Here is a 20,579-nt window from a genome sequence, read left to right as displayed (position 1 = left end):
TCAGTGGTACAGCATGGCAGCAATTAGAATACTCATTAAAAATTGTATGAAGAGAGGTGGAAACAGAAATGACTATACTTCAGCATAGGAAGTCAATAAAGACCTTGGGGTAGAACTCTTTTTTTTAATGCATAAAATTTTATTTTAAAGGAATAAAATAAATTGCAGTTATTTACAGTTCCATTTCTAGATTGTGGGGATGAAATTATTAACACTGCTGCTATAAGGCAAATGTATTTAATAAGTATTTCTGTTCTAGTATATCACAAAAGGAAGATGGACCAGCAGGTCCATTTATTACTAAAGAATGTTAATATAATGAAGATGTTAAATAACATCATTCAAGAATGCACATTCTTAAATCAACAGGTCTATTCTCATTCAAGAGCTTTAAAACTGCTGGAAAAGGCATTTTGTGGCCCACAAATATTAATTTCAGAGTACATGGGAAATTACAGAGGACTGTAGAAGTTCTGATCTTGTCTCAGGGTCCAGGCAGGTAAACGGAAAAAAGATATTGGCTGCTTAGTCTGATATCAACCACAGGTCAAATGAGAAAACCGGATAAAGTTGAACGTTACAGATGATTGAATCCATAAATTACTAACTGTAGGAATATACTGAGTGAAAGGATAGAAATTTTATGGAAGAAAAGCCAGAAAGCTTTAGTTCACTCTCTAGGAAAATTGCAAGTTTGTTTGATAAAGTTAATTCTGTAGAACATGTGATCGTGTGATGGCTAACTAAGGATCACCTGCCAAGATCTCATGGCAGCCATCAGACATGAAATGTACTAACTCAGAAAGTAAAGTGTTAGTAAATTGAACCATTCTCATGCCTACTTGGATGCCACTGCACATCATTGATAATTTGAAAGTAAATGGAGAGTCGCTTATCGCATTTTGTGAACGCCATTCAAACTAAATGCAGATTTACACCGCTGGGAAGAAAGCTGGGCCAGGAGCAATTAGGAATGAAAGTAATGATTACACAATCAGGGACTTTGTCAGACAAAGCCATGATCATGAAAAGGATCAACAGTCTGTGTGGCTCAGGGATGCCCACCTGATCTCCCAGTGCAATGAAGAGGCAAAAGGAGGCAGTGGGGTGTTTTTTACCATGAAAAGCAAGAGGCAGAGTGTGGGGCTAAGCTGGTTTTGCCTCTATAGGCAGCATCAAGAACAATAAAGCACAGAAGAATTAGGAGGTCAGGATTTCAAACTACAGAATGAGAACTGGGTTGTGAAAGAGGATCCACCACTCCATGAATTGGAGACAATTCCTTGCAGGAAGAGTCCTGAAAACCTTACCAATCAGTCTGGATGAGGGCTGAGATTCGATTTTACCTGTAAGTACCTTCACAGAAAATGCTGTTTTCTATACCTCTCTGCAGTGCAACGCAGGAAGGTGCAAAGGGAACCGCTGTCTGAAAGCTCATCCTTGATGAATTATGGTTGGACATAAAGCAGAAATTGTGAAGAGTAAGAGAAATTTGCTGTGGGAAAAGATGATCATAGAAAACGGTAGAGTGATGTCCCCAAGTCGTTTAATTGATTGTCTGCCTTTCTGGAGGGTATGTGGCAGTCAAACACAGGCAACTTGACTTCCTCCAGTTTTTCAATAGCATGACGTGCACAGGCCATCAGGCGGTATGAGCTAATGGTCCCTTCAGTCTGCAAATGAATACCATTTCAAATATTCCCGTTTCAGCCTGGCATGTTTTGTATTAAGAATATTTCTGTTTTTCAGAAGTCTCAGATGTATCTCAGAAGAAATCGGGTCTCTTCTGCAGTTCTGTATGAGACAAGCTGAAGTTTCTGCTGTTTTATCACAGTGTATTCAGTATAATTCATAAAAATGCTATGTAGCAAGCTTAACAGAAATATATTTGTGTATAGAAAAATACGTCTAGGGAAAGAGAAAATGTACACATAGGGGAGCTAGTGTTTGTGAGATCAATCCCATGGTTCCCAGTGGTTATAAGCAAGAAAATGTAAGATTTATCTCTTTAATCTATTAAGCATATTCTGTAAAAACTTATGTGGAATCTACTGAAATTGGGAAAGAAAATATTTAATGGGTAGTCCTTATTCAAATACTAGCTTTGTTATAAGCCTAATAAATTAGAACTAAGGCTAAGTTATAAGACTTTGTTATAAGACTAAGAAATCAAGAAACAATGAAAGCCCCTCAACACAAGAATAAACAAGAATTACCAGGATAAACAGAATGTGTTCAGCAGGGGTGGATGCAACTAGGTGGGAAAGGCGCAAGTGCTATGCATCTCCTTTATCACTGAGAGCAGCAGGACCAAATCAAAGGTGAACAATGATCAAGGTAGTTTTAAATCTGATTTTTATCTTAAAACTTCTTCCTTCCTTTTTCAACTCAATACTGAAGTTAAAGCAGAGGTCTGATCTCCTTCTTGCTAAGGTTTGGTAGTATCTGGTGGTGAAGGAAAGCCAGCTGTTTGGTAGGTATAGAGGTCACCATTAAAAACTGCTAACACCAGTAGAAAGCTGGCCATGGTATGAGGTGGCACAGTTATTAGCTACTTTACATAAAAGGGAATGTTGGGAGGATGATAGACACTTTGTAAAGAGGCCTGAGGTTGCCAGGCTTTGAGATGTTCCCTGCTAGCTCCTGGGAAGCATGGCTTGAGCCGGGAAGCCATCCCACATGCGAAATGATTAGATATCTGAGAGTCCACTGTGTCCAAATACATTGTAAAGGTAGGGACAGTGTCCTTCACAGGGAAGAAAATATGAATGGAGATAAAAGCATAAACCATCCTGAGATGACAGGCTGGGATCACCAGCTCACACGAGGCAAGAACAAAGATAACATTTGACAGAACTGAAGAGACTGAGTAAAAATCAGGGGATAGAAATGCTTTTTCATGCACCATATACTTAGACCACAGAATTCATTGCTTCAAGAAATCACTGAGACTAAATACTAGAAAGATTTGAAGGATCAGATCTATATTAATGACAAATCTTAGATGGTAAAAGGACAATGTTGGCAAGGAGATGAAGCCTTATGCTTTGAGGTGAAGTTAACCTCTAATTAAGGATTAAAATGAGGCTTTCATGGGATGGGGAGGTCATCTCACATTCAGCTAACAGGGAGAAGTTTCTTATATTGTATTTGGAAGCATCTGGTTTTGAACAGCGCCTGGAAGAGTATGCAGGATTAAATCAACCACTGAGCTAAACAAGTTGCCAGTTCTTATGTTCCAAAGATGTTCTCACTTCCTCTCTCCCTGTCACAAGTAGCCTGTAATCTGAAAAGTAACATGCAAATTAAGTAGTACTATCCCTTTTTCATGTTTAGAGAGCCAGTAGGTTGAAACTGAGATTTTCCAAACACAGCTCCCTTGCACTGGAATTGGAGAGACTTAGATGTCTGCCCAGGCTGAATGGCCTTGCTCAAGTCTAGAACGGCAGCCTGTGGTAGAATTGAAGAATGGGCTGAGTTAATAAGGTCTGTAAAAATCTGATAAATCCATAGGCAGAAGCACAGGGCAAGGTGGAAATTTTGCAGGATGCAATAATATTTTACTCTTAATCTCATAATTTTATTGCAAACCCATTTTTTTACCCATCTCTTACAGTTCCTTTGACTGTGAGATGATGACTGGCTTTTAGATCTATGGTTGCATATCACTCTTCTGTTGTCTTCAGGTGGCAAACTCTTGTTCACTGGTCCAGGACCTGTAGAACTCCATGCTCATTACATTCTGATATCTGATGGAGGAGAGCTCCTGGTGGGATCCCATGAGGCCCCTTTCCGTCACAAAGCGCACATTTACCTCTATGGAAGCCTCCATTCTCCATCATTATTTCCATATGGGGTCAAGTTCCTGGCAGTGAGGAATGGGACCCTTTCCATTCATGGTGAGTACATTTTTAAATTTTCTTCAAAAGCAAAGCACAAATGCATAAAAGAAAACAAAACAAAGCAAGAAATGTTTTTGGAGGGGGGAAAAAACCTCACAAAACAACTTTGGTCATGAACTTGGGTTTCTAATTGCAATGAAATATTTGTAGAAATCAAAAACTGTAGAAATTTAGGCCAGAATTTCATATCGTGTTCACCACCAGACCCCTATTTCTGCAGTATCATATGCACTAGATCTTAGTGCTGTATCTCCATAAAAGCTCCCATATGGGGAGCTGAGTAATTTTGAAAATCTGACCCCCTAAAAGTAGATGGTATCAAGTAGATATGAAACCCTGGCAGGGATTTAGGTGCCTAGAAGATGAATTTGTGCACATCTGTTCACAAATGAAAGTCTCTATCCCTTGGACACTGGACCTGGGATCTCTGTTGTGAATCACGTGGGTTTGCTCTGCTGCTAGAACGGGTTATCCTTCTGTCATCTTTCTCCGTAACAACTGGGAAGTTTCCTCCCCAAAGAGTGTATGACTTTTGGGATGCCCAAGAAAGGGTAGTCTGCCAGGTAGGCTGCAGAGTGAGGCCAACGCCAAGCACGCTGCAGTTGGTAGCCTGTGCCAGCTGGAGTGGGGATGATGCTTTGAGCACCAGCAAAGTGCTCCTGGCAGTGTGTTTTCCCCCCCTCCTCCATCTCTCCATGCTGTGCTGGCATCCCCATGCCAGTGGTCTGTCTCTAGCATTAGGAGCACAGCCAGTATCTCTCTGTTTTCCTGGTGGTGCACACAGCTGCACCTGCTCAGCACTGGTTGTTGTCATAAACGACAAGTCCAGGGCTATGAAGAAAAACCTGTGGCAATGCCAAGAATTTCAGTCCTAGATGCCCAGTCCTCTGATTTAACCACTGGACCTCTCTCTCAAAGGAAGCCCCACAGGGCCAGGGCATTATGTTCTTACCAAGTGGAAGAGACAAGGGACATAAAGGACAGAAAATGGCTGTAGGTTTGCACATGTTGTGGCACAGGGGAATTTAGCTACAGAGTTTTTTGGAAGGCTATATTTATACAGATATAAAATGTCCTTTTCTTGGTGCAGCAGGTTGGATGTGGAATTCAGGTCCAAATTCGGCACGAATCAGAATATTAGTGCAATGCATGTGTGACAAGCTCTTAATTAATGGGTTGTTTTTAAAGGCAATATATGCCGTAGAGGAGAAAAAAACAAAAGAGCCCAAATGTATGTGAATGCTTCATCTCTCTCCCTAATGTTCTTGTGCATCTGCCTTCATATTGGTAGGTGTTCATATCCTCCAGCAGGGCTTGAACTGACACCCTCCCGGCCTACAGGCGGAAATGCTGCTATCTGAGCATCGCTGACACATATGCCTCTTGGTCAAAAATTATGTCAGACACCGAGGGATACAAGCTGGGCACAGACGGGGAGTGAGCTGTACCGCTGTGTGGTAATCCTGTCAGTTCACAGGAGCTGAGCAAGGTCAGGAGAGGTGGGTTGTTGGAGAAGAGTTGATGAACAGATGCTTTTCTCGATCAGAAGAGATCAGCGGAGGCTGGGGAAGGTGCTACTGGCAGTGCAAGGGAGATGGGCTGCACTGCTCCTGAACGCCGTGTCAGGTGCTCTTGACCACTTTGTTGAGACACAGTGAGGCTAAATTATTTAGTGCATGCAAATGGATTTAATAATTTTGGTAAACTGGCTTTGCAGAAGGGTAGAGTGTGTCTGTCCCATTTCCTAGAGAGGCTCTGTGAAAAAGGGCCATTAGATTGTCTAGGCTGAACTGACTGTCTGCTACTGGCCATTGAGTTTCACACACTTATCCCAGCCTTGGGTTTGGTAACTCACATTAGATTAAAGCATGCCTTCCAGAAAGGCTTGGTCTTTGAGGACGTCAAGGGAAATGGAAGCTAGCATTTTCTGTGGAGACTTGTTCCAGGGGATTAATTTGGTTAATCATCCATGGGTTTTTTTTTCTTTCTTTTTTTTTTTTCTTCTTCTTTAAGAGAAGTATTAAAATGTCTGATTTGAATTTGCCTGATAGCAGCTTTTGCTGCTTTGCTTTATGTGTCTTCTCCTACTACTTTAAAGTATCCTTCCGTTCTTGGTTTGACCCCTGTAAGTCAGGATTTTGTCCTTAAATTGTCAGGACTTTATAACAAGAGCCTTGTCTTCATGCTGGTTTGTTTTCTGGCAACTTAGGAAAAGCCAGTAGCATGTCCTTGCAGCTGTGCCTCCTGTGCTGCTTCCCCTTTCCATTCTGAGCCTGTATCATGACTGGCTACTTGTCTCCATCCTCATGGACAACACATGAAACTATAGAGACCAACAGGGCAGAAGTACGTTTTACAGTGTCACTTTGGCAATATGACAGAGGGAAGTAAACCCAGGTGTCCATTTCAGTACCCTCAAGGCATTTCTCACTGATATTTCATAAGTTTCACTCAGTGGCATAACTCCCAGCAATTCTTCATTCCTGAGGAAACCAGGAAGGTGAGGTCTGCAACCCAAGCATTACCTGGATGGAGATATGTGGAGCCAAAGGTGGCTCGGCCCATTAGTGGAAACATCTCTTGCTTTCAATTTCTTTTTGATTCTTATTCTAGAATACTTACACATTTCTTATTCAGGAAATCCATCTTTGATTCAAGAAAATTAAAGAAAAAAGCTATGAAGTCACTTTTAAGCTCCGCACTACATACAGACCCTGTGCATGGCTGCAATTAAGGTTCATTCAAACCAAGTAATCTGCAATTTAGCATGAAGCAGTAGAAGCCCGCTGGAAAGCAAGACCAAAAGCAGCGTGTTCTTTTGCTGGGTTCATATTGCCTACATAAAACAGAAATGTACTGTTCTGTCTCCAATTTTGTACCAGTCTGCCTTGTGGTACAGAACAAATTGTTGAGCATGACAGCTTCTTTTATAAATGCATGAAAGAGACTGACACGCTTAGCAGCACACATTTGTGAGATGCATACATACACATGCATATAGATGTTATCTCAGATCAAAATCATTAAATAAGCAGGCTTCCAAATTCTTAGCTGTCTTGGTGAAGACAGGACTGAGCACATTTTAGTTTCTTTCCTGTTTCAGACCGGGAAATTTGGGGGATGTTCTGCAGCCATGCTTGAGTTCAGATTGTTTAGTAAGCGCTGTCAGCTCCTCACTTTGATATGTTAATATGACTAAGGGTTTCCCACAATCCCCTCGTGAGTGGCAGTCCTTTGCTCCGGTAGTTGTAGCAGACTGGGAAATTTCACTGTTGCCTTTGGCTTTAGCCAACTCCCCTGCCAGTCAGAGCGTGCCACCCATAAACTGCCTGTCAATCACACATCAGTGTTAAAGGGGGTTTCAGTCAGCCGGGGCGACTCGGCTTTTTGACAATGTAATTATGGCCCTTGCATCCGCAGTAGGGGCCTGAGCGGAGCTGAGAGAATTTTATTGATTGTTCAGAAGGGAAATTTATCACTGTCTCCAGCTCCATTCGTACTTTATTCCCTGAGAAACTCTCCTGACAAGCTTCAGGAGAGAAGTTTAGCATGGTGGCCTTGGCTGTTCTTGTGCCTTTGTCCTTCCCAGGGAAACTGGACCGGAGACACCAGTGGATGCTGTGTGAAGGGCAGGGACTGGGTGCAGAGGCAGCTACGTGGAGATGCTGCATCAGTAGCTGAGGACACCTACCCTTCCTTTGTGACAGCCTGACTCTGTGGTCCCCACACTCTAGTTGCCATCAATGGGAAAATTTTAAAGGTCTTTTCCATTCTGTTCCATTTTTAGCAGTCCTGTGATCCTGAGTTTGTTATTCCGTCGTGTCCCCTCAAAACAGACTGTGCCTGTTCCCATAAGAAAACCAGGACTTCTGCTGTGTATTTAGCTGAAACTTTGTCAGTGCCAGCACTGTGATGATATGGGGCATGAACATATGAACTGTTCCCTCGTTTTGGCTAATAACTTATAGTTCTCCAACTAGATGGAAGGTGCTATGCTTCAGGTTTAATAACATGCTACATTCACTTTGTCCAGATGATGAAAGCTGTGTGGTAAATTAAAAATAATGTGCAAAGAGTTTTGGTTTGATACTGTACCTATTTATAATCAGCAGAACTAAAACAGAGGCGTCAGTGGTCGTTTCAGTCCTCTAAAGTCACGGATAATCCTGCAAAGAATATCCCTGCACTTGCACTGGAAGCTTACTGTGGAAGATGACGTTGTAGAGGCAGTCCTGCACTTCTATCCCAGGCTTCTCTGCAACCAAAACAATCTTATACATTTTCAGGGTTAGCTCAGGAAACAAAAAAAAAGTTTGTATCAGCTGAGCCAATTATTAATTTTAATCACTTTTAATCAATAATGAAACACAAAATGTTTGTGAGCTGTGCACTACACTCCACAGAGCCTGTGTATTCCTCGAGACATCAAACATTTAATCAAATGCTTCTTGCTTTTCCCCCATTAAGCAGTGCTATGTATCTGTGCTGAGTTGGAGATTAAGAGATCATAGACAACATGAGAGAATTTGTTCTACTTTACTCACATATTAAAAAGAAAAGATTCCCAGAGATAAAAAAGAATAAATATCTGCAGCAGCGTGATTCAGGACAGGGTGCAGAGATCCACCAGGGATAAGATGTGCTTTTTTACCTCACTGAAATGTTCATCCATTCAATATGTTATTTGGTACTAACTGAAACCACTGATTTGCACATCCCTGTTAACACCGTGAGTTCAGATCCTTCTTCCCTTTCTGGGGTTACTCCCATAGACTGGTTTTCCTTAGATGCTGGTTGTTCTGTGTGGTGCTTGCAGGAGGATTTTTGCCTTCTGTGACAGCACTTTTCCTTTCAAGACCTTGACTTTAACATGATGCATTAAAGCAGATGGCTCTTGAACAGAAGGCTGAGCTGCCTTGAATCCCCTTGTGTTCACTGGGGGTAAGAAACTGCACTTAGGCACTTCCCATGGAGTAACTAATGTACAATGACTTGTTCCTTCACTTTCTTATTCACAACTATAAGATGACCATTAGATTTTAAAGACCTAGCAGATGGAGGGGAAAAAACCAGAGTGTGCTGGGTTCAGGGAAAGCTGCAGTGTCTTTCATAGCTTGCCTTATTTTGCCAACATAAATGCATCTATCACCTTTGATCCAAACTTAACTCAGTTGCTCTGTATTTTGGTGCTGATCTTAATGAGGAACACGTGGAAAAAATGGGACTGAGGGGTGGGCGCTAGTATATACATATTTAATATACTATATATAGACTATAGCTAATGTATTGGCTTGTGTTCCTTGACAGGGAGAGGTCTGTGGGTTACTACAAATGTGGAGGCTTCTGTGGGATGAAGTAGTTGCATCTTTTAAACTTTTGAATATAACACTGACATACCCCTTCCCAATTACAGAGCCCTTCCCATCCTCAGTAAGATACTCCTTGCATTCTTGAGGGTGCCATTCAAAAACATTTAGGTGGAAATGCTTTTGGTTAAAACTGTAGTTTCACAAAAGGGAACCATTCCACATGACTAGGTCACTTTCAAGGATATTTTCTACTGGAGAAAACAAAAATTATTCACTTTGTCCTCTTGTTTAGATGATTTTTTTCCCCACTGGGAGAAGGCAAAGGTGTTTAATTTTATCATTTTCCTTTCATCTGGACTTTCATGGTGTTATTTTTAGTATTATACCTGTTCCATGTCAACATTTCTACACTACTGAAATGCAATGTGTTCACAATATAAAAATCAAACCCCCTAAACCTGCAAAGTGACGTTAGTCAAAAAAGTGTAATGGTTCCAAAAGTAATTTTTTTGGTGGAATTTTAATTCTGTGGAAGGTGTTGAAGGTTTGGCCTAATTTTAAATTTGGATTAAATCATGTGTAGCTACCGGTAGACTTGGCTTTCATTCTCCAGAACCCACTTATAATGGGGGAGCACCACCCCTAATTTACATGAGAGGTGGAAGAAGTCAGAGAGTTACTGAAGCTGTGTCTACATTGGGCCTTGGATGAATGGGCCACTGAGCAGGTTAAAAGCTGATGTTAAAAAGCTGAGCTGTGACTACATCTTTGTACATTCACAGTGCTCGACCAGAAAATAACTACTAGAAAATGTTGCACGTCCTCATGTTGCAGTGGCAACCTCAGCCTAGAGCAGCATCCTGGTCCCCTGCACTGGTTGTACACATCATCAGAGTCTTTCCAAGAAGGACGTCTGCCCAGAGCCAAGCACGTGATAATGCCACAAGTGAGATGGCATATGATGGCTTTGCACATAGGGACCCACGTCAGGGGACTGAGTAGGTCCAAATTTCCTGTCTCAGTCTGCCCATTGCTTGTGCAAAGCTTGTGCCTTGTGCTGGGTTTGGTTCCACACACTGGGGACATCAGGCAAGCTATGGTTTGAGCCCATGCTCAAATTCCATCTAAAACACCCAGTACGGTCCTGAGTGCCCAGCACTGAGGCTGCTGCAGCTCGCCTGTGTAGCAGTCAAAAAGCTGATAAACTTTTGGGTGTCCTAAGGGATAATGAGCAGTTATAAATTAGAAAGGACCTCCTATTTCACCTCCAGGTGTGAATGAAAAGCTTTCTGCACTGGCTGTGGTGGGAAGTAGCAGGAAAGCTGTCTACAACTCCCCAGGAGCAGCCCACACACAGCAGTTTGTCCTGCAGGACTGTACGGGGGTGGAAAGACATCTTCCAGTTTCAGGCACAGACATTCCTGTCTATCCAAGATGCGTACTAGGGAAAAAAAACCCACCCAAATTCCTTTCATTGTGAAACAAGCTAGAAACACTTATGCAATATACCTAGGATTGGAATTAACAGGGAGCAAAAGTAAGCTGGAAACACTCAAGTCCAGAGGGCTGAGGGCTCATGGTTCAGGGGAATTTTTTAAAGACATCTGAAAATAGAGGGAAGCAGCTCTCAGTCTTCCTCATCTGATTCCCTACATTTTATGGCCAGTGACTGCACTAGTCACTGTGAGTTGAGGTAGCTGTGACTTTTTTTTTTTTTTTTTAAGTCTTTATCCAATCCAAGTTCATGAAAGAAGTTTTCCAGATCCTTAATTAAGGATCTGGACCTTTAAAGGGCTATTTGACTACAGAGAGCTGCAGCAGCACAGCTGTGTGCAATCCTAACTAAGAAGGCTTTCTGGAAAAGATTTTCTATTCCTTTTAACTGAAGGAATTTTACACATTATTATTTTTACAATTTGTTTTATTAACTGAAGTAGCAGCAGCAAAAAGTCTCTGTGATAGATTTAAAAATATATTTTAAAAAACCCCAAACCCTTTTCTGAAGCACCCATTTCCAATGGCTGTATTCTCACTTGTTTGACACTTGGAAATTTTAGGAATGGCCAAGGTAAGTTTGAGTTGGCAGTGCAATTTGGATAGGGACAAGAGAATAATAAGGGATTATGACAGTGGAGTGGAAGCTGGATTCCTTATGTGGTCTGACACCTGAAACGCTGCAGTAAATTGTGTTGTGTTTTATTATTGGAGACTCACTAGTGGTGGTTTCTCCCCTCCCCTCCCCTCCCCTCCCCTCCCCTCCCCTCCCCTCCCCTCCCCTCCCCTTTTTTCTTCCCTTTTCTTTTCCCTTTTTAAAATTAGTATAGCTATAATTCATTGTATTACATTTATAAGTCTATCTCTTGCAAAATTATTTTCTTTTTTTTTGGAAATGTAAACAGCTTGTTTCTTTTCACTTTGTGCAAGGGAATTGAAAGATCTTATTCTCATTTACTGTAAAGATTTACAACGTCCCTGCAACAGATTGACAGATTGTCTGCAGCATAACTTGTATAGTCACCATAAGTAGATTGTGTGTCTGAGCCCTTCAGTTCTTGTAAATTCCTTTTGTGGTATAAAGGGATCTCATTACTTCAACTTTAAAGCACCAATAAACTGTCAAAAGGTGTAAAAGAGCTTTATAGTTTGTCAACAATGCAAACAAACTTTATGTTCGTAACCTGAGTTAATTAATTTGTGGTAAATAGGAGTGAAGATGAGATGCAGCAGGATCCTGGCCCTGTGTACTTAGAGCAGAAGAGTTCAAAGCCTGATGTCCCATGCCAGAAAACAAAGTTTTTTTGAAAAATATTAAACACATTTGTGAGAAAGACCAACATTCCCATGTCAGGCTTAGGGCTGGAACCAGTCCTCCTAAAATCCATTTAAGGAGTCTAGTTTCTACCAGCACGCCCATGCCTACCCCAGGATCTGCAGCTCTGCCTGCCTTGGGATGTGTCTCACACTGGCTGCTGGCAGGCTTAGTTAGGAGGTTCCCTGCGTTTCTAAAGTCAGGTGACAACACGTACTCCAAAACGTCTTTTTTTCAGGTCAGGGGCATCTGTTTTCAATCTAACCAGCATGCCATCTAGTCACATAAAATCATAGGCCTGGACCATTCCATAGATTTAAATTAGCATTAATCTAACTGAGTAGAAATGTGTGAAAGACAAAAAGTTCCTTTCAGAGCAAACTGGTGGCTAGGGAAATCATTAGGCAGTGAGATCTGGGGTTTCAAGCACCTTCTGGTTGCCACTGGAGTAAGAAGCACGAACGTGTTGTTAACGGTTGCACTTGATCTTTTCTGATCTAAATGCTTCTGTGCTTCTGTGTCTGTGGATGCAGATTGCAAGAGGATCAGACACAGAAGAATGACTGTGACAAATATACTCAGCAGAAAGACTGTTGTATCTTGAAGCAGCATCTTCTGGAAATAAAGTTGTAAGATTATGGCTAATAACTCTGAAAATGCTGGAAAAAACAACAGCACCATAGGACAGCCTTATGCAAGAAGCTGAATTGAGAATGAGAAACCTGAAAGACTCTTCCTAAATGCGCTGTCATTGGATCGATGTGTTGTAGATGTGCAAGAGGCTGGTGATCACAGATGCTTAGAAGAGATGGGCATACATTTTGTTCAAATACAGACTGACCCCAAGACAGCCTTTGTGTTGGGAAGAGAGTTGGAGACAAACAGGAGAAATAGAGGTGCAAAGTAAGAAACTTACGGGGAGAAATATGAAGGTGTATGTAACTAGGTGACTGAAGATCAGTCTTGGAACACCACATCCAAGGTACAGCTTGGCTAGAAGAAAGAAGAGGTATCAGCAGCCTTGACTGAAGTAAAAGAAGTACAAGTCAGCAGTCCAAAGAAACATTCTCAGAAGGAGAATGGTAGACAGAAAAAGTACAGATTGAGGGAAGACTTAGAAGAAGGCAGACCATGATGCAGCAGAACCTGACAGGAAGACCTGGAAGCATAAAAAGAGAGATGCAGGATGAACCCATGGATGGAAGAAATGAGAACGTGGGCAAAGCAGGCTGAAAAAACTCATTCTGCCTAAGGCTGTCTGCTCAAGCCATGTGCCTTCACAAATCAACTGGAGAATGGGTTGATCCATCAGTTTTCTCTGCCCATGCTCCATACATTCCTGAAGCTATGTGAGGAAGAGATGTAGTAGTCTGGGAGGTGTGACATCAGATTGAGAAAGGAGCAAAGGAACAAGTTTGAAGGGATGGCAGGAGAAAGGGCAAGGCTATGATAGTTATGTGACTGGAATCACCTTCTGGGACAGACCGGGAGAGGTGAAGGACAGGAGCTATAAGAAGCTGAAGAAAAAGCATCAGGGGATCAATGGGAAGAGAGGGGGGCAGATAGTGGCTGTTGGAGACTGAAAAAAAGCTGGAAATTAATGGATCACTCTCAGTTCAATGGAGAGTTGTTGTCTGGAAAGTTATTCCTTGGAGGATGGGGGATTGGTAACACAAGGTAACTACGATATCAACACCTCATCGTGTCCTGGCAGAGAGCTGGAGGTGACTCAGGAGGCTATGACCTTGTCTTTTGGTTTTGATCTGCTTCTTGGACCAGGGTAAACTAGCCGCTTTTCAGTTTATCTGTTGGAACTGACTCAGTTTCCCTTGTGCGTTCCAACAGTACCAGGCATTTGGGTAGATGCAGTTCAGCCACCTGCCTCTGGAGCTAATATCTGAACGATGAGCAGTAACTGAAAATGCAAACAAGAGTCTAAGTGTTGTTTTTCAGATGTGTTAGATTATTCCTAGCTGGAATAGTAGGCTTCAGTTTTGAGAAACTGGCCTGGCTCAGAGGAAACTTACTTCCCAGCTTTATCCCAGATACTCCTGTAACCCCAAAGAAGCCACTTAACCCTTCTTCATCTCCTCCACACCTTTCTTTGTGTACAACAAGATTAATAACTTTTATCTTGTGGAGGCCTCAGCCATGTTTGCATGGAGTGAAGCACCATGCAGGCAGGCTCCTCAGGTCAGTGAATGCTGTGGTGGGACTTGTCTATATCCAGTGTAGAGGCTCCCATTAGATCTGGTCCTAGCTATCTACACGTGTGGAATATCTAGCATGGTGGGCCTTACTTCAATACAAATAATAGATTACAAACTATGCATCTCCTTTGGTGATCAGTGTCAATCCAAGTTTCTCTTCTGATGGAAGCTGGAAGACATTTTAAGGCAGTGGGCAAGGGGTGATTTTTTTTCATAAATGTACAAGGAATAGGTAAAATGAACCCTTCAACACTTCATAACTGTCTGGTCTGACACAGGGAAGCTTTAAAGGAGATGTTTTGTCTGAAGCAAAATTTTGCACTGGGATGAGGGTAATATCTGGAGTAGCCTTTCTCAGCTGAGATCTATACCACTGCTTTTTTTTTGTCTCTCACTCTCTCCCTTGCTGCTCTGGAGGGCTCAGGCTGGCAGAAAAGTGGGACATGTGCTTAGGGTTATAATCGGGAGGAGGGAATCAGTGGCCAGGGCAGCACAGGTCTGCGCGTTCCTTCACACTCAAGGAAACTTGTAGATTTGTGGGGACAGCCACTAGCAAGGGCAGTTCGTGTTTCCAAGGCTCCTTGGCCACTGAAGTGCTTCTGAGTCAACTTCGGGGCCATCCAATCCCCTTGCTTGAATGAGGAGACAACTCTTCTGTGCCTGTAGCGGGACAGAGAAACTCCTCCAGAGGGTGATGCAGAGTGTGTACGCTCCCCAGGAGGCTATTTTCCCTGTTGACTATAGGACATGACTCCTAATTAATTAGCTTACAGCTACCTCTCCCTGCCCTGTAGTATTTTTTTTCAAACTCTTCTATTCGAGTGTTTCCAATTGTAGCGGCTTCTGCTTTCACAGCTGGGTCATCTTAAATCTTAAAACCAGCCAGCTTAAATTTTCAACACCTGTTGAGGCACCCAATGTGCACCTGGAAGAGGAGATGATATTCGTGTCTTTTGTGGTTGAAGTATTGTAAAAAATGGCCTGATTTATCTAAACCTACAAGACACAGCACAATCCACACCGTGCTTACTGTAGACAGACTTTCTTGTCACCCTGGAGATAAGTATGTCCTGACATACCTTGCTGAGTTTACTAGTTTTGGTGTGATTCTGAGACATTTCTGTAAAGGTCAAATTCTCATCTCCGGTTGAACTACTTAGGAGTAGGTGAAATCAGTGAAGTCATATAGCATCCGATGTAGATTTATAAAATGTTTTGTGATAAAGGCTGTAAGAATTGAAATTTATATTGTGTTTCCAATTCTCTACTTGACATATCAAAGACAGTAGCATTGTACACACCAGAATTGCCTTGTTATTAATAATTTTGCCAGGTCAGTACAAGACTGCATCCTCACATCATGCTTCCTACAGGAATCACAAGCCAGGGTCCTGGTGCCAAGATGTCCCTTATGCTACAGTTTGTGATTAATTCACTTTGGAATTTGCTTTCAAGCCCCTTTGCATTTCTAGGCTGCCATTTGGTAACATGGTTCAGCTCTGCTCAGTATTGAAGGGTGTTTCTGTCAAGTCATTTAGTAAAATGTTCAATTCCTGCTTTGCCTGCAATAGCATTTAGAGACTAAAGGTTCTGTCCTGTCCCTTTAACATGAAGGCACTTCTGCTTTAGATCTCAAGATGTGGTCTTTTTTCCAATCCGAGCTTAGTTAATTATTAAAAATGAGTTCAATAATTAAGGAGTTATACAGATTCATCTATTTTTCAACACTTCTGAGCGTTTCTGCTTGCAGTACTTTTTTAGGAAAGAAATAATTTAAATATACCACAGCTGTTGATCTTTTAAACCTTCTGCTTTCAAACAAGTAATTTATTTACCTGTTGCACAGCCCAGTCCCAATCACTGAAGGTTATTTTATGAACCCTGCATGTTTTATCTGAAATAAAGCTTGTTTTCAAAGGGAAACAAGAAAGAGAGCTCTGACTTTCCAAAGGGTGGTCCTGCAGACAGATGGCAGGCAGGGTTCTTTGTTCCAGGCAATCTCCTTTAGATATTCATGATACTGTAGCAAGTGCATTGGTTCTTTGAAGAAGAAAAACTGGAGAAGACCTCTGGGAAATGAAGGTTGTCTCCCAGCTGGAGACCATTCCCTCCTGAGATGTTCACCAGCACATTCCACCTCCCCATTTAAAAGCTGGGTATAGGAGTACCTCTGAAAAGTGGTGTGTCCTATCCAGTCAGCCCACCTGGTAGGCGAGCAGAGGCCTGGAAACTTCTTCAAGAAGAATTCGATTTGGCTGTCTGTTAGCTGTTTGGCTGTTCAGTTACCTGAGCGTTAGCATAGAGAACCATTCCAGGCACCCTGACTGGTGTCCAATGTATCTATGTGGGGCTGGCAGATGGATGCGGGACTTAACATCAGACCAGTGTCTTTCTGGAACAGCAGCTAGATGCCAACTGTACATCCAAAATGACACGCTTAGGCACCTGAAACCAAGCCACAGTCTCCAAAGTCAGCTGCAGACAACAGTGGTGACAGTGACTTAGGGGCTTGGTAGGTGTTGTGCTCTTTGTCAAGCTATCCTCATTTAAACCTCTTTGACACTGAAACTGGAGAACGTGGGGGTTGTGTGTTTTCCTACCATTAGAACTATGTGAGATACAGGTCACAATGTTATACTTACTTTAAAAAAAAAAAAGTTAAATTTTAGGTTTACCACCTGTAAATTTTTTCTAGAAAGGGGAATGGGTGATTTTAAACAGCAGTGGATGATGAATGCTCTAGAAAGAGTGCAGTTCATTTCTGTGTGGGTATATGATGGGTTCCCATCAAACCATAGGGCAGGAATGTGTTAGAGTTACAGCTACAGCAAAGAAACCTCATTTATGGTTCCTCCTTGGTGAATTGACCAGGAAAGCATCACTGACCAAATCTTGTGTGTCTCTTGTGCTGCTTAGAGCAGAATATGACCTGCAGATTTTGTTGAATGTGGGGATATAAATGGGAAGCAAGGAAAGCAGAATCTGCTAGACTTCTACCCTTGCTCTCCGCTTACCCCCCCCCCCCCCCCGCCATGAAAATATTCTAAAAGTATTGGAAACTGGAAGTTGATCTTACCTAAATTATCAGGAAGGTAAAACTGTGGAATGGGAGACAGAGAGGGAGTCTGAGAGAGCACAGTAAGAAGTCAAAAAAGAAAAAGGAAAAAAAAAAGAAAAAAAGTGGGGGGGAGAGGGATGTTTGGATACCTTGAATACTCTTTGTTTAGAAGAAAAAAAATGCTTGGGAAGATTTTCCTTAAAAATTTTTATTTCTGACATCGCAAGTGCCTGAAACAAGCCTTTTCCATTAGAACATATTCTGCATGCAGAATGATGGTTTGCACCTCTTAATGACAGGAGTTGCCCAGCAGTGTTGCTGTAGTATGTGTGTGACAGATGTACACAACAGGAGTCAGTGGTGTGTCTGGCCACAGATGCATGCAAACACACATTGACACACGCACACAAATCAGTATTATAAACAAAACGTCCAGAGCTGGAGAAAAATGGTATGCTGCTCAACGTGCAGATGGCTGCTGTCAGTTGTTTGCTTTTATGTGAGTCCTAAAAATTCATGAGGATCACTCAGTGAAAGAAGGTAAATGAATAAAGATGATGAAATTGCTGCTAGTAGAAGAGCGCATGTAGGCTGATATCGAGTGTTTTTTTAAGCTGGCTGAAGCTGTGTGAAGGATGAGGTCTCACAGGGAAAGTCTTTCATGTCTGTGCTGATGAATGGCGCGAGGTGGGCTTTGGCTAAGTCTGCATTAGAAAACAGCATGGCCCAGTAGAAGTAGGTCTGTAGAGAGAATGACGTAGGTGCTGAGGATGCAGGGTCCACACTGTATGTGTTTTGGGGGCTACGATAGAGTCGTTCTAGTCTGGTTCCATCAGCATCCAAAGTGTATTATATGTTCTACTCGATTACAACTTCTGCGTTAGTTTCATCTGAAGGAAATCCATTTGATGCACTCCAAAACAGTTCTATGACATGAACTGAAGCACATTAAGTGAAGGATGTCTGAAAGGTTTCCTTAACTGTAAGCTGAGAAATTCCAAGGTTGATTTAAAAAAAAAAAAGAAAAGATCATAAGCCAGAAGTATGTTGGCTAGGTTTAGATGCCCATCGTTGACACACAGAGCAGGTGTTCAAATATACTTTAAGATGACAGAGTAAAAGACTTGGTTCTTCCTTCCCTCATTCTGCTGTAAATTTTTTGACTTGGAGGTGCTACTCCGTATTTCTATCTTCATTAAGGAAAGAACTGGGACAATGGAGTGTAACCAATGAGAAAGTGAAACAGGATATGGAGAGGAAGAAACTTGCTTAAAATAATTTGAAAATGATTTATTTGATGCAACCTCTACCCTTGGTGATTTCAGGTGTTATTTCTTTTCTATAGTACCATCAGGGAGGACAGTAACTTGCTGTGGGCTAAAGGTAAATTATGATCTATTGCAAAGGAGGGAAGGAAAAATATACTAAAGGTGGGGGGGTGAGGCACATACTATCCCCTGATGCTGTTCAATGTGTTGGATCTCACTGGGCCAATCTGTTCTAAAGCCTGCTAGGGAAAAAGAAATGTCAAGAGTTAGAGCAAACGTGATGAAGTGAAGAAGGGAGGGTGAAATGGCAAGATGTTTCATTGCTGGGCCTTGTTATATACAGACTTGGTAGTGTGTCCACTGAAGAGGAGGGAATTTGGGAAACGGCAGTTGCCACCTTGGTATTGCCTTCCAGTGGTGGCCCAAGGTTGCTGATGGAGGGGGCTCTTCATCTTGCTTTGCCTAACCTATATATCATCCCCATCCCCAGGGATATTACATGACCTTCACCTCACCTTCACCTTAAAGTTGAAAATTTGTTTTCAGGTTTAAGCAGACTAAGGCCTCACTAAGAATATGTTTCAACCGTGTTTTCTGAAGTTGAAGTTTTCAGAGAAGATGTCCCCAAATATACAACATTAAAAATACTACATGATGTTATTTCTGCTTTTGATGAAAAAGGCTGAAGCAAGTTCTTTCCATAGGACTTTCTTTTTAAAAAAGAAAAATATTGAATTTTTGATATTTTTATTTTTTCTTAATTTTTAAAAGAGAGCTAATGTTGAAAAAAATGAAAATGAGTGAGTTTTTTTAACACCCTCACAAATGATTTTTTACAATAATGCATTGACCAAGATTTGATAAAAATGACAACATATTTTTTGTGGATGAGAATTCACTTTTCAACAACTTTCCATTTTTTCAAAAAGAAAAATTACTTTTTTGAAAAGCCTTTATTTAAAAAGACAGGAAGTAGAACAACTTTTGTGTTGGTTGTTGCCACACACTTCCCTGGGACCTCCAGGTTTTGTTCTCCTCTACCTAGCTGTCACTGATGGAGACTTTTTCAGGAACATCACCCATGGGGGACGCTTTTTACCTGCAGAGTATTCCTGGCTCTGGAACCAGCTTGAGATACATTTCTATGTATCTCTAGAATCCTGTTTCCGTCATCACATAATCTTATGCTGACTCAGCCAGATGTCCAGTGTCCACCATACTTGTCAAGTGGTAAAAAGAACCATCGACTTTTTTTTTTTTTTATTGATCGTTTTTTGTCAACTGTTTGAAAGCAGGCTGGTTGCATGCTAGCCATTTTAGTCTTGCATTTGATTTTGCAGCCCATTGGTTGTGTTGCATGACCAGGTAAACCACTTAGCCCAAGATGTAAAAAAATGACCCCTCAGTTTGTCTCTGCTGGAGACAGTGTCAGAACAACCTTATGTTGCTAGCTGAGCAATCTCTAGTCACTCTTAAAAGGTTTTGGAAGTGGCGATATTTGTCTTCACATAAGTCACTGAAATGTTACTAACAGGAACATATGTTTTTGTGAATGCAAGTTACTTGTAGACCTAGATTCACTGTATGTCATTTTGGATACATGACTGGGGAAGCTGGTAATTCAGAGTGCTTTTTGCACACAGAGAAGGATGATGGCCACTGCAGAGAATGCTTTTCTCCATTGGTTATGACAGGTGGTTAAGAAGAGGGTGTTTCTCATGTAGGGAAGTCAGTTTGGAGGAACGAACCTCAGCTCCTACTGCTTGTTGAGCAAACTTCTTTCCAGCATGTTTTTTTTTCCAGCTTTTTGGGACCAATAAGGACAAAATATATGAAAATGCCATGTTGTTTGGAAAGCACTGCATTTCTGATCCAAGCAGAAATCCTCCTTCATAGCATTAGTCCTGTATCTCCTACACAGCATCAGAAATAAATGAATGACTGGCATGATCCAAGTGAGGCAGGGTTTTCTAAACATGCTGCTTGTTTTTTCAAGTGGATTGACTTGCTTTTACTTTTCTTT

At 41.7% G+C, this 20,579-nt stretch overlaps 1 protein-coding gene across 4 annotated transcripts in view; it reads left to right on the top strand.

Annotated features, from left to right (window-relative positions):
• The window catches only part of PKHD1 (PKHD1 ciliary IPT domain containing fibrocystin/polyductin), a 278,509-nt gene that overhangs the window by 104,419 nt on the left and 153,511 nt on the right, over positions 1–20,579 (top strand). For all 4 annotated transcript variants that reach the window (XM_037391751.1, XM_037391752.1, XM_037391750.1 and 1 more), the window contains one exon: positions 3,687–3,899. In XM_037391751.1, coding sequence (XP_037247648.1) covers positions 3,687–3,899 — 213 coding nt within the window. The remainder of the gene's footprint in view (positions 1–3,686; positions 3,900–20,579) is intronic.

The sequence above is a fragment of the Falco rusticolus genome, chromosome 6, assembly GCF_015220075.1.
Source record: "Falco rusticolus isolate bFalRus1 chromosome 6, bFalRus1.pri, whole genome shotgun sequence".
Taxonomy (NCBI): Eukaryota; Metazoa; Chordata; class Aves; order Falconiformes; family Falconidae; genus Falco; species Falco rusticolus.
This window is presented reverse-complemented; position numbering and strand designations above follow the sequence as displayed.